Source organism: Epinephelus moara, chromosome 14 (assembly GCF_006386435.1).
Source record: "Epinephelus moara isolate mb chromosome 14, YSFRI_EMoa_1.0, whole genome shotgun sequence".
Lineage (NCBI taxonomy): Eukaryota > Metazoa > Chordata > Actinopteri > Perciformes > Serranidae > Epinephelus > Epinephelus moara.
The window spans coordinates 42395701-42410282 of NC_065519.1; the positions used below are offsets into that span (position 1 = coordinate 42395701).

General features: G+C 40.1%; 1 protein-coding gene across 1 annotated transcript in view; it reads right to left on the reverse strand.

Annotated features, from left to right (window-relative positions):
- Positions 1 to 11723, reverse strand: part of gabrr2a (gamma-aminobutyric acid type A receptor subunit rho2a) — a 97886-nt gene extending 86163 nt beyond the window's left edge. Inside the window, exons 1-2 of the mRNA XM_050062307.1 lie at positions 11411 to 11723; positions 8044 to 8150 (exon numbers count right to left, since the gene is read on the reverse strand). Coding sequence (XP_049918264.1) covers positions 8044 to 8150; positions 11411 to 11532 — 229 coding nt within the window. The 5' untranslated portion in view covers positions 11533 to 11723. The remainder of the gene's footprint in view (positions 1 to 8043; positions 8151 to 11410) is intronic.
- Positions 11724 to 14582: the final 2859 nt, after the last annotated feature.

A 14582-nucleotide genomic window follows, 5' to 3' on the forward strand; every position in this document is an offset into this window, starting at 1 on the left:
GGACGAGATAAATCGCAAATTCATTGCAGTATGCCAGACCAGAGATGCAAGCCTACTCAGTTGAGTGGGCGGGGTCTATGGTCTGGAACCAGGCTTGTTGTATGAGGCACTTAACCATAGGCAGTGTATTACATACAGTAGATGTCAGTTGGCATGTGCCCAAGTTGGAGAGGTGGCGGTAGTAGCGTCACAGAAGCTAACTAATGAACTGCTATGGAGAGGTCAGCAGCAATAAGCATTTTAGCAACTTAAAAAGAGTTACACCAAAAAAATCGACAACAGTTTAAGTGTTTGTATTTTGAGAATATTTTTACCGCATTACCTTCTGTCAGACAGCAAGTAATAATGGGGAAACCATTACCAGCTTCAGTTCCACATCTATGATTTCATCAAATCATCAGACTGACGAAAACAGTAATTTTCTGTTGGTCTACTGCTGCCTTGATCAATTAGTCAGTGTTATTAAAGTGGCTTTGTTGAATCTGAACTAACCCTTTAACCACACAATAGCACGAACAAACTAAGTAACTGAGGCAGTAATAGACAATCTGTGTGTTGAGCAATGGTAAATAACTATGTTTCTCTATGGAATCGGGCTTGGAGGAGAGCCATATAACAGCTTCAGTTCCCCGTTGGAAATCGCTGTCTAACAGAAAAGTGGATTTTTAAAGGTGCCTAAAACATTTTTGTTGCTTTTTCCTTTCCATAGCAGTACATTGTTTAGCTTCTGTGTTGGTGCTCCAGCCTGCTTCTCCAAACTGGGGGCATGCTGACTGACTGATTTTAAGTAATAATAAAACTATCCCTTTAATAGGCCTTTTTCACAGCTGACATGTTGCCTTGTTACAGCAGAAAAAGCTCAGGTATATATAACAACATTAAGGATGGCTCTGTTCCATGCAAGTGTTCCAGTGAGAGCATTTAGGATACCATGGACCTGAAACTCAAGCATCTAGATGGAATTTACCCAAATAGCCTCATTATTTACACCTGTGCTTTTCCTGCTGTGACAAGTCAAAATGAAATTGAGATTCTGTCTTTTTTGGGGGGCTGTACTCAAGTGAAAGCAAAAAAGGAATTTCAAGAGGAGTTAAAGCCATGAATCTAAGCCATAGACCTAAAGTAGGTCCTGAGGATGGAAATAATCATCATCAGCTGTCTAACACTTTAATCCAGAGCAGGATGTCTTGAAAACTGCCTTACTAGATAGTCATCAAATTTTGTACTGAGATTCATAGTCCCCGAAAGAAAAATGGGAATTACTCTGGTAGCTCCCTGTCCTTTCAACTGTGGCATTTTATGCACTTTATGTCAGCAACTACTGACTGGCTGCTATGTTGTCAGCTATGTTGTCGATCCCTGATTCGCCTCAATTGGATTTTAATTTCTGGGTACGAGGCAGGGCACTACAGAGTCCAGACTGATATAGAGAGAAAAACAGAATGTTGAGCTCACATCATCACGATGGTCTTACCAGGCTATACATTGGTCTTATATTTTCATAGTGAAAACACATTCCTGACAGTGTCCTGGCTGTGAATCTCCTCTGCCATTGGTGTGTGGCAGGTTCACTGCACACACTTTCTACTAAATCTCATTATGGGAAATGCATGCCTCACATGAATTTCACACCTTGTCCTAACAGCAAGCGAGCATCACTTTCTGTCCACACCAAATGCTTTATGTATGCACCTCTTTAATGTCAAGTAAGCAAACCATGTAGGCTACATTGATCTGCGCGCTCGACTGGAGACGCAACCACTTGGACAAGTACTTGCTATCTTTCTATGTTTGCACTTTTATTAATGTTTAAGTGATATTTAAAGGAAACGACATGCAAGCTGCATCAGTCGCAGGACAGGGGTCAGCGATCTTGACTATAAAAAAACAAAAGGAAGTGGCCTTTGTTTTGTTTTGTTTTTTAAATCTGACTGAAGCCGCAATGCATATTTGTTCTTTATAGTGATGGCAACACAGCTTATTTAATCTAAATTAGCCTGGAAATATTCATAATCAGTGTAAATGAGCATTCATTAACATGTTTTACAGCAAAGTAGCCACTCTACAGTTAGCTATTTATGAATATTTGGTACGTAAACTTTGCAGCATTAGTCATGAAAGCAAACAAATCTGTCCACTCACTATGAAATTCTCTATTTTCCTCTGAGACATCTTCTTTTTTGGATTTGGAATCAATAGCTAGCCTCACTAGGGAGACTTAAGACTAGCCATCACTATTGTCATATAGCAAATTTTAGGAAAAGGTGCTAGGCTGTAGATGTATGACAAATATAGCTGACTCGATATTAAAACCTTTTTTTTGTTTTTAATCCAGTGTATAGGCTACACATTTAAACAACTGGAAAGTGTAAGAATTAAAGGCTACAACACTGTTGAATGAAAATTAAAATGTTAAAAAATAACTGTTTTTTTGTCAAAGCCATAGGGAGCCACTGGAGAAGCGCTAAAGAGCCCCATGTGGCTCCTGAGCTGCAGGTTGCCTACCCCTGAGTTGGGCCATTCCAATAGAAAACAATGTATTAATGTCCAGTCACATTACAAGACAACACAAAGGGCGAGTCAGAGCAAATTAAACACAAAACAAATAAAGTAATCCCTTCAAGTAATCTATTTTTAAAGACAGTAACTGTATTCAGAATGCTGGCAATTTAAACTAATAGAATACAATTACTTATATTTTAAATATGTAACACTGTTACTTGTATTAGATCATTTCCCAACCCTGAATACTGAACAGGTAATGCTGTGGGTGGGCATTTCTCAATTAATTCATCTTTTTTTTGGCTATCTGATTAATAATAGCAACATCAACAAAGAAAGGGTGTGACCAAATCATGTGCTGGTGCGACAGACTAATAAAAATGTTGATAGCATCAGTGCTACCAGTAGAAAAGTAAACATGGAGCCCTGAAAAGAAAACATAACAAGCAAACAGTAATATTCTTACTCAAGACCAAATTGCAATCACTTTGAGTTTGACTTCCAAATAAAGTGATATAGAGAATCTGGGTAAAGTGTAGGCTTGTTTAAGACTAAATGCTTGTTTTTCTTGTGTGAGTGGACTTTATTTTAGCGATGTTGCCCAATTCAAAGATCTCAGTCACAACATGAGTGCAGTGTTGTCATGACTGATACATCTGATGCTTGCAGCTACAAAAGTAAAAACCAACTTTATTTAAAACAAGTAGATATACTTTCTAACATCAAGCCTCTAACTTGGATAACAACAAGCTGCTCTATGGGCTCTGAGTCTGTTATTGACTTGCCTACAGTATGTGGAGGAAGTGGTGGGGTGTGTTTGGGGGCATTTTCAATTTTCAGCCTCTTTCATTCGGATGCGACTAAGCCAGTAGCTTACTGATCTGTTTTGGTGGAAAAACCATGTTTAAGCATTATTCAATATAAAAAACGCTACGGGTTTAAACACATCTGGAGGGGGCAGCCCTTTCTAGGGAAACAGGATGGAGTATGAGACTCTTTATACTAATGCGACTAGAGCCGTGCATTCTCTGCTGGGACTTTGTGCCTGTACCCGAGCTATTTTTAGTCCCATTTCCACTGTGACCTCCTGCTACATGCTCTGCCTTTCTCTGAAGTAACAATCGCTCTAACAGGGGAGGAGTGATCTCGCTTAATGACGGTTACACTTCTGCTCCCAACAAGGTACAACTTCAAAAGGAAGAAGAGTCAGAAGATTTATTCCCTTTCTCGCCCTATTTCAGAGCAGAGGTGTGGGTGTATCCTGGTATCCAAATATCTTCATGAAAGCCCAGTCAAGTTTTGAGTTTTGAGCAGTCCTACAAGTTTCACTTGATTGCTCAAAAGAGATACAAGAGGCAGACACTTCTAAGCATATCAACAAAGAACTAGCCTTGAGCTACGTTCTGAAGTATTTCTATGATAAAGTACTGCTATCTTTAGATTTTAACTCATGCCTTACAAAGATACCAAGACATGCAGCTTGAACACAACACTGTGAAACATCTTGTGAACTGCTGTCTTTAGATGGCACACAGAACGACACCAGTGGGATGTTTCACAACTCAGGGAACAACTCCTTAATGCGTGAGCATCTATCACACTGAGAAATTTATCTTAAAAACCCAGGAGAGACATTTAGATTGTCAGCCTGGGAAAAAAAAAGCTTTAGATCTAGTTTTTCTTGTGATCCAGCCAGCAGAACAAAAAACATGTCTGTTAAACTCAGTCCAAACAGGTGCGGGCTAAAGATGCTTCACGCTTTGAGATGATACTTTAAATTGGCGTAACATCAAAGGTCTAGCAGCCCACTCACTGGAAGAAACTGTTGGCATTGCACATCTCTGCAAACCATGAATGTTACATCTGTACAGATCATACAAATCATATCAACATTTCTAGACTGATGTTGTGTATGAGCTGACGTTGTCATCTGGAAGTGGAGTGAATGGTGGATGATGGAGACGTCTACCAAGCTGCAGACCACTGTTTGAGATCAACAAACAACAGAACTGATTTGTCCTTGCTGTGTTTAAAGTGGCTTTCCAGCCACCACATGTAGGTGTTTTAGGGATCCATGGCTGTTTTTCCAGCAGGAGTAGTGCCACAAAAAAAGCAGTAGTTTTTTACTGAGACATTGCTGCATTTCCAGGGGGGATCGTGGCCTCAAAACCAGCTATCTTAAGCCAAAACATGATCATTTTGTGCCTCTTCTTGGCTGTGTGTTTTGGTCTATGTTATGTTTTATGTTCTACTTTTGTATAGTAAGTTTTTAATGTTTTTGTTATATGGTTAGGTTACTTTATTAATAGGCTTTAAATCTTGCTGTTTTTGCTATGTGCTTTGTTATGTGCTTTTGTCTGTGGTTACGTACTTGCTCTGAGCTTATGTGCTTTCTATATATGTTTATCTGCCTTTCTATGGACATGCCTTTTATCCGTGCTTATGTGCTTTTGTACTTCTGTACGTTATTTTAATGCCTGTTCATATATATATGTATATACCATCAACCTGCCAGGGACTGCAGATGAAAATGAGCCTGTATGGCTAAATCTGGCACATTTACGTGACTTAATTAATGTGCACTGTCCCTTCTTAAATAAAATAAACATAAACATAAACATAACCACACAGCATTGTTGAAACAAAAAGCTTTAACATAAAGTTGCAATGTATAAACTATATAATGACATACAAATGTAATGTATCTGTATTTTGCAGAAATGTCCAATGCCAACATTTATTCTGCTGATCGGTTGGGTTCTGGACAACAAAGACCAATCAATTATGAGACACATGGAGGCAAACGATAGATGTAATTGATAGAAATGTAGGATCCGGCACTTTTGGATCTTCCTATTTTGGCTGTAAGAATCATTATGTTTTTATTACCTTACAATGAGCTGTTTATATCTACATACAGAGCATGTCCTCTTTCATGGAGTCTACCATGTTGCTCTACAGTAGCCCAGAACAGACAAATCAAACAGTGGCTCTTGATAGAGCCATTCATATTTTCACATTTTCACGTCAGTCACCATCGTTCTCCTACACCCTTGGCACACTTTTTGACTTATATATTAAAGCTTATATGTTCTATTAAAGCCTACGGCCAATACAAATACTGGAATTTGAGAACTACGAAAATCTGCAGTCTGAATACAAAATATATTAACAATATAGGCTGATATATATATATATATATATTTTTTTTTTTTGTACACAAACCCAAAGCAAAATCAAGATATGTACTGAGAGGGAAATCTGACACTGTAAACAAGAATGTCAGTGCTCTCTGGTGTGCAAAATATATAATGGAGACACCGTTTCTAAAGCCCATAAACACATACAGAGAGCAGCAGCAGCAGCAGCAGCAGCAACCTACCGTCTGACACCGGCACACTATAAGGACAGAAACAGAGGGCTCAGCAGTAATGAAGCACCTGCCGCAGCAAGCGAACACGTCGTCTGCAGTCATTTTGGCTTGACCAGTGGATTTCACTACAAGCCGATTGGCTTGTAGGTGACATGGTTTATGTTGTAAAACCTGTAGCTGGCGATTTGACCAGCTGAGTTGCAGGCTTGTGACACGGCTTGAGTCGAGCTCAGAGCAGCCAGTTCACACCGCTGCAACTTTTCTCTGCAACATTCTAAAACAGTTTCATCCCATCGTGCATCTTTGGTCTGAACTGGACTTAAATGACCTCAAACATGTCTTTGGCATTTCTGTACTGAGAGTCTTGTTACTTATCAGCCAACAATATATTGACAGTAAGTTAATATTGACTGATATGTCAAAGACCAATATGTGAAACAATGTGAGCAACAGATGATTTTTTTTTTTTAATTTATTGTAAAATAAATTGCAAATGAAATGAGTTTTTACTCATTTTTTTCTTTTTTTGAAAGGTGCAGTCAGTGTTTTCTATCAAATGGAAATTAAGTCTTTTATATATATATCTAAATAATATAGAAAAATGTCATGAAAATGTCATATACATTTGATATGAAGATGTCATATATATAACATATAAACACGAAAACAAAAAAAAAACACAGCTGTGTCATCAGGACCCAACTCTTTCAGAGAGAGATATCTGACCACAATCTCATGTCCTGCTGCTGAGATCAAACATTCGAATTTGAGCTCCACACAAATAACAGTATAAAACAAACGAACAACGAAAACAGCAACAACAACAACAACAACAACAACAACAACAACAACAGCAACAACAAAAAAGCTGATGAATGACAGACTCTCGAGATTCTGAAAATCTGGAAGTTCATAAATCAGGACGACCAAACTTGCTGTATTAATTTTGACACTGTTCTTCTTCAAAAGACTGGCCAGACATCCACTAGCTTTTCCTAGAGCTATTAACCACATCACTGAAGGTCTTTATCAGTGAATGGAGTTTTCAATACAAGCCAGCAATTAGGCAAATGAGATGTGGTTAAAAAAAAAAAAAAGATCAATCTTGTTTCACAGAAATACATGAAATGACACATGGTGGAATGTAATGTGTTGAGATTCCGGCACAACAGCAGCTATGCCAATAAAAAGTCAATATAGAATCCTTTGTTTTGGTTGACACATGAATTCCCTGGTTCAACAACGTCTCCCAATGGGCAGGTTTCATGTTACAGCCCCTAGGACAGACATGGCTGAAGTCCGGCTCCAGGGCCAATCATGGTCCACAGACTAATTTTAAATGTCTCTCACTATATGTGGCCTGCCACACATTATTGGTTAATCAAGCAAGCTTGCTTTCCTTTTTTGTTCAGCTCTCGATGGCAGCACTGTCATACAGTCTGTGGACAGGCAACAAGTAGGAACTAAGCAGGCAGAACTTTCCATTAAAAGATGGTAAGCAACCAAACAAATGGTTACCTAGCAGACATTTCCTGCTAGGTAATAGACATGGCCACAGCAAAGACGAGTAAAGTTGACAGCAAGATGTGCTGCTTTCAGGGGCAGTGGAAAGTTTAATCATTTTTCAGTAAAAGATGAAACTGTTGGGTTTGTCTCATTGTATGATGTGACTGAATAAAAAGCCACCTGATGAAAGAAGCAGGTGACCCGCAGGTTCTTTCACATCATCTAATCTGTTCCCCAGTCAAGAAAGTTTGGACACTCCTGCCATAGGTAGTTTAAAATGTGAGAAAGTCCACAATGGAGGAGGTCAGGATTGTAGAAGGGTCAAACAAACACCAGACTTTCACCCAGGAGATCACTGTTTGTGTCCTGTGAGACACTAAAATTCATCACTGGCTTCTTTTCATCTAACATACTTGAGTTTTTCATGTAGTTACGTAACGTTATGTGACTTTCATCACTTTACAACGTACATACATCCTGTACTTAACAGAAGTAGTTATCTTAATTGAAAACACAATATTTTTCCAAACCAACCAAGAGGTTCTGGTGCTTAAACCCAACAGTTTCACCACCACATAATGTTGTGGGAGGTCATGGTCATTTTACATATTTCTGTGAGAAACATTAATATAAAAAATGACAGGAGAGCATTCCACACCTACCTCCAAATGCTGGCCTCATGGTAAAGTCATGATCGTCTACTTTGAGCAAATGCTCTGTCTTTGTTTTCCGAGACTTTGTCACATCTGGAGGCTTCTTTGGCAAGGAGCTGGAGGAAGATGACATTCACTGTTAGAAGTTAGGCAACTGGTAGACTGGGGTTTGGTTTTGAAGAGATAAAAAGCATCAGCACCAGAGAATACTGAACCAATCTGCTGTGAGAACCGAGAACAACCTGTTTCTTTTTTCTCACCTTCAGTGTTCTATTGTGCATAACATCTGCATTCCAAACTTCCTAAAGATCACGCATAAAATGTCAGCAACTGAAAGCTCACACAGAAACTCATCATTATATCACAATAGAGAAAATGCAAATGTATAGAAATGTTGAGATCAACCCCATGTTCAAGCAGAACAGTCACCCTAACTGCAGACATGCCACTCCTAAAATTGTATTTGTGCCCTTGGTTGAATGGAAAGTCGAGCTGTGGTAATTGTCAGTGTCTCTAACAGTGATGGCGGTGGAGCTGTTGAGACCACATGCTGTGTTAAATCACCTCTAAGGACAGATGAGCTTCACATGGCAATACTCTGGCAAAGCTATGAAAGACAGATATACGTTTTCTCTACCAGCGAGCAAAGAAGAAGAGATAAATATTGTGCCCTCCATTTTGGGTTTGTATTTGTTGGAATGCAGCACATTTGGTGCAACAGACTCAGAAGTGGGAGTGACTTATATGGTTAGGGTTCCTGCAGTCAAAAGAAGTCTCACTGAGTTACTGCCATTGGCTCAGCCTGAGACCTAAGTCTTTTCATCTCCCACATTTTCTGGATTGAAGTTTGTGTTTTGCATGACAATGATTTGAAACCTATATCAATCTGATCGTTCACTAATGTTGAAGCTGTTATTACGCTCCGTAAGAATTGTTGTAATTAGCTTGCATAGAGACTTTTTTATCATGGCTAACACTGTGGCTAAACTCATGAGCCACGTCAAGTTTGAGAAGTTACCATCATGTTGGCAGTTTGACTCCAACAAGTCCTACAACATACATTGTTTGTAACAGTCCTCCCCAACGACATATGAACATTTTCAATCAGTCGGACAGCATTGATTGTGCATATCATAATTACAAAAATGATTACCAATAGCTTCTTTCTATCTGATGGCTATAGTTTGGATAGATTTAGCCACAAACAAAAAGAGTTGATGAAATACGAAAAGATGACTGAAATAGTGAAATAATCACCACAAGGCTAAGGTTACAGAAAAATTGTGAAAGAGGGATCACAGACTGATATAAAGGTATACAGGCATTTAACAGAAAACAAAAATGAAAGTTTGGTGTTGCACTTCTCCGTTATGCCAGCACTTGGTCAAGGTACAGGTAAGATGTTTATTAACATTTAATCAAGAACGCAATCTTCACCAAAGTGTTGCCTAAATCTAACCACAGAGACTGGACTCTCAAACCTTAGTACAACTCCCCGCCAAAAACCTCTCAGTTTTTTGGCATTCGTAGAAAGAATAATACAGATTAGAGGGCCAATCTTTTTGATTCCCAGATCCTCCTAATACTACAATAAGTCCCTCAAACTAAGCAACGAAACAGGTTTTAAGCAAGCAGCAACTTCCAGGGTTGAAAGATGCAGCCAAAGCTCAAGTTCCAAAAAGCTATAGTTCCTCTAACGGCCACTTGAGGCTGACTCCAGAAGCCAGTCAATTCTCATAGACCCACACATCAAAATGCCAAACTTTACAGCAGAAATAAACATGTTTACAACATGTGACTGTGACTGATTTCCCTATTCATTACAACTGTATGGGGATGAGTTTTTAAACAACTCACTGGTTTATATTTTACAAGGCTTAAAGTTATGCATAAATAAGGGCTCAGTCAGATCCACCCCTCGCTCCTCCACATCTTCACCCTCTCCAAAAAACCAAGATGGCGAGAGCCAAAATGTTTGGACTTTGAATGCTTTCAAAATGGTTTGAGCCACTGCCTTCCAAAAAGGACTCATGAGTATTTTCTGATCTGGTGCCCCTATCAGCAAAGCTACATTATTTGTCAGTTAATTCTAAAGTGAATATGCCTGTTACACCATGACAATATGATTTATATTTAAAGAAAAACCCTGGGGCGTAGTAGCGTAGTGGTGCCGGCGCCCCACTCACTGCAGCGGTCACGGGTTGGAGTCAGGCCTGCGACCCTTTGCTCCGTGTCAGTCCCTCTCTCTCTCTCTGTCTCCCTATTTCACACACTGTCCTATCCATTAAAGGCATAAGCCCACAAAAACAATCTTAAAAAAAAGAAGAGGAAAAACCCTGCTAGATTAAGGTTTAAGGGAAAAGAACTAAAAGTGGACATTTTGTGACAAACCATTGCTGACTGTCTGTGGGAGCTGGGACAATGATTCCAACATTTAAGTGAGTGATTTGATGATCCAGTCACCCACCTTAGCCTCCACCCTACAAGGTTTTGAAGCTCTATGTCAGTGTCAATGTCATAATTTACACAGCCACAAGAGGTCTTAGTCTGCTTAACTTAAGCGCTGGTTGTTTTACGTATTTGAACAAATGATGGATGCTTTCAGGCTCCAACAGTATGTCAAAGTGTCCTTCTGAATGCCAAAGTTCTCCTGATGAGCAGATCAAGAGTCTTGCAGGCAGCTTCACCACCACCTGACAGAGCTGCAGTCCATTAACCACTTTAAATACTTTCACTTACTTTTTTATAGGATTGTTATCATTTCCACTCCTCTGTGTCATAAAGGAATGAATACATGTTAATGATCTTGTTTAGAAGTGTTCCCATACACAAACTGTCGGGCACCTTTGTAACAAGATGTTCTGAAACAAAGCCTGAGAGATCCACTGCTGACACACCTCATTTATGCAGTGCACAAAGTTCAGACTTGAACGGTCGCTTTTTACAAAAGCAGTAAAGAAAACATCTTTTACAACTAAAATAATACTACTGAGAGAAAAATAATGAAGGTATAAAGACAATGACCCCAATGCTTTATAACACACTAGATACTATAACATGGTACTCCATAATACATTTTGACTATCTACAGGTGATTTGGCACAAGTGATAGCTGTTTCTTTTGATAAGTGGTCTTTTTCTTATTCTATTTATTAGGGAAGATGATGTAAATCATTCTATATATATACATATCTATCCACTTCTCTGGAGCATCTTAAAACCATCATTGCATAGATCCCAGATAAATAATGTTCACATTGTCCAGCGGTTACCTACTGTCTAATGTAACCTGATAAGTGTAGTGATAATGACAATTCAGTTGAAAAAAATATTTTATGTTGCATATTTTGGCATCTCGTATCTATTTTTCACTTACGTGCCATGCTTTTGCGTTTCCACGGTACCGGTCCATCTACGCACCCGGTGGCCGTGCTTACGGCATTCACCAGTAATAACCAGACATAGAAGTAAAATCAGAGGTTTGGTCAAATAAGGCATCTTGACGGCGCAAATCCACAGGTGAGTCTCTTGAAAGCTCCTTTCAGTCGGTTCATTCCAGCAGGGCTCAGCCGGCAGCGCATGGTTCTCAGCAGAGAATGGATGTGTCCTCGGTCATGGCATCAGACTGTCTGCCGCGCGAGGCTGCAGGAAAGGAATATGTTTGTGTGTGCGATGCTATACACGGTCTGCACTTATCCTCACGAGAGAGAGAAAGAGAAAGAGAGAGAGGAAAGGGGAGAGACCGACAGCGAGGGAGAGAGAGGGGGCTGAACATCTGTAGCCTACATGCTCCGAGGGGAAAACACACACACACACACACACACACACACACACACACACACACACACACACACACACACACACACACAGGGATTATTTGCAGCCTGGCATGACACAACAGGAGAGGCAGATTATTCCTCCCTCTTGTAAATAAAAACCTCATCATAGGAATCACGTTTCACTCAACTCAGGGACATGGCAGAACAGTTTAAAAGCAATCCCCATTTTCAAAGCCGGAACAAGCATTTATGTGGCCCTGAGCAAAAGCATCCACCACCTCTGAATCAGTGTTTTGACTAGTTCCCACGTGATATTCGATGATGGCTGGTGTTGGTTTGATTCCCAGCTCCTCTCAACAGAAACAAAGTGTTCTTGAAGTGTAATTATATTGCCTTGCATGGCAGCTCCAACACTTTGACAACATAAATGTCCATGGGTGGATGTTTGGCATTGCAAAGCATTATACACATCAATGAAGTCAACATCTATAATTTAAAAAGCAGTCAATGAAATATTTTAACATATTTGTAGAATTTTCACTCTTATATACAAAAAAATCGATATTTATTAACAATCATGTACTTACAGAAGAAACTGGGCTGTCTTTGCAATAGGAAAATGCAAATACTTTTAAAATTGGTGCTACATGACCAGAGAAAACCAGAAAAGGGCTGAGGTATTTGCTTTTGCTCAAAAGGTAGAAAGCCTCCAGAATACACTGCCCCACTCCAGACCAATAAACACTCTTGCTGGTGTGTGACGAAAGCTCTGCCATTTTTCTGAGACATGCATAACTGCAGACACATTCTATTTGTAGCACACAAGACACACCCCTGCAAACTGCGCCCACCACTACTGCAAGACAACCCCACCATTGCAATGGTTATCTGAACTTTGGTACAATGCCACACTATAGTAAATAAATATGAGGCCAAATGTACCAATAATCCACTTAAAGGGCCAGTGTGTAAAATGGGTTGTAAACCGTTGAAAACAGTGACATCAGTGGTCAAATTCTAGATTGCAGGGCTCACTCACTCACCCCTCCTGTCGGGTAAATGACGGCGGCCTCGTAGGGACAAAAAGCCTTGCGCAGACAAGAGTTTTTCAGGAGTAGGTCTATCTAGCGACGAGGTGAATGTTTATTTAGAAATCTAAACCATGTTACGATATTGTAATGAATCCCTCACGAGCAGGAGACCAGAGGAGCGTTCGGGAAAAAGGCCAGTTTATTTGAGCACTCCAAAAACTCCGGTAACACTCCAGGGGGTAAAAGACTCCGTCCCAAACTCTGACTCTTCTAGCGTAACACACACACTTCATACACACATACTCGTTTACCATACCGAGTGGGGACCCCCTCCCCTCTCTGCTCCACCAATCTCCAGCCCGCACACTGACTGACAGCGTAGCCTGTAAACAGAGCTCAGCTGTTTATTTAGCCTAGCAATATCTCCGGACTATAGTAGCTGCAATGGACGACTTTGAACGCGATTTTGAAGAGTTTCTTGTAGCGGACACAGACCCAGAGCCATACCTGTTTGAGCCGGAGCATACAGATGAGGAACTCCATGTGTTTGATGCTGAGCGGGCGAGAAGAGAGGCTGAATGCACAGAATGGGATTCGGTGCTACTGCTACCATCGTTGGGGAGATATATCATCAGGAGGAAAAGCGCCGCAGAGAGTGCATCACAAGGAGTGAAGTTGCGTCTTCTTTTCCTCGCAGATGACGGTTCGGGTTCATTCTCTCCTGTTGCGTGGTAAGTGTGGTCCATTCGCAAACTTTATAACTAAAAAAACTTTTCACTACTCTCTATCGACGAACTACTAACACTCTCTGCTGTTTCCTCCTCCTTCTTCCTTCCTTCCGCTGTCTTCGTTGGTTCATTTATACACATGAAACGCGTTCTCTGGCTGGCTGGATTGTCCGCTCGGCGGCGCAAGATGGCGAACTCTCTAAAGCAAGGCCCTTGCTATATATATATATAAAAGCATAATTATAAGGCTACGAAAACCAAACAAATTTTATCTTATAGTGATTATACACTTATATAATAATATTAATGGGTAGAATATTCAGATTCAGATTCAGATTCAGATTTGACAAGAAACCATGCCAAATATTACACACTGGCCCTTTAATTCATCATACATGAGGATGTGATTCACTTTATAAGTAACTGTGTCATGAAATCTATCAGCACTGAGATCTAGTCAAGATTCTTCTGTTGTGGGGCATCGGTGGCTTCGTGGTAGAGCAGGCGCCCCATGTACAAGGCTGTTGCCGTAGCGGCCCGGGTTCGACTCCAGCCTGTGGCCCTTTGCTGCATGTCCTTCCCTCTCTCTCTCCCCCTTTCACGCTTAAGCTGTCCTATCAATTAAAGGCTAAAATGCCCCCCCAAAAAAAAATCTTAAAAAAAAAAAAAGATTCTTCTGTTGTTACAGATGGAGGACAAACCTGTTGTCACCACCTGTGGGCACCCGGAGCTCTACAACTCATCAGGGCTGTACAGAGACAAACAATAAAGGAGAGGTTTCAGACGTTAGATAGCAAAGCCATAGGAATACAAGCTAAATTCTGAAAATATATTTTTATGATTTGTGTAATTTATTTTGTTGAGTTGTTTCTTAGCAAAATACTTTGAGTAGTTCAAGTTAGTCTTTTATTGTAGAAATTAAACAACGGAGGGAGTGAAGCAATAATGTACTGCTGCAGTATGAAAAATGACCATCTTGGTTCACACTAGTTTAGAGCAATGTTGACTAT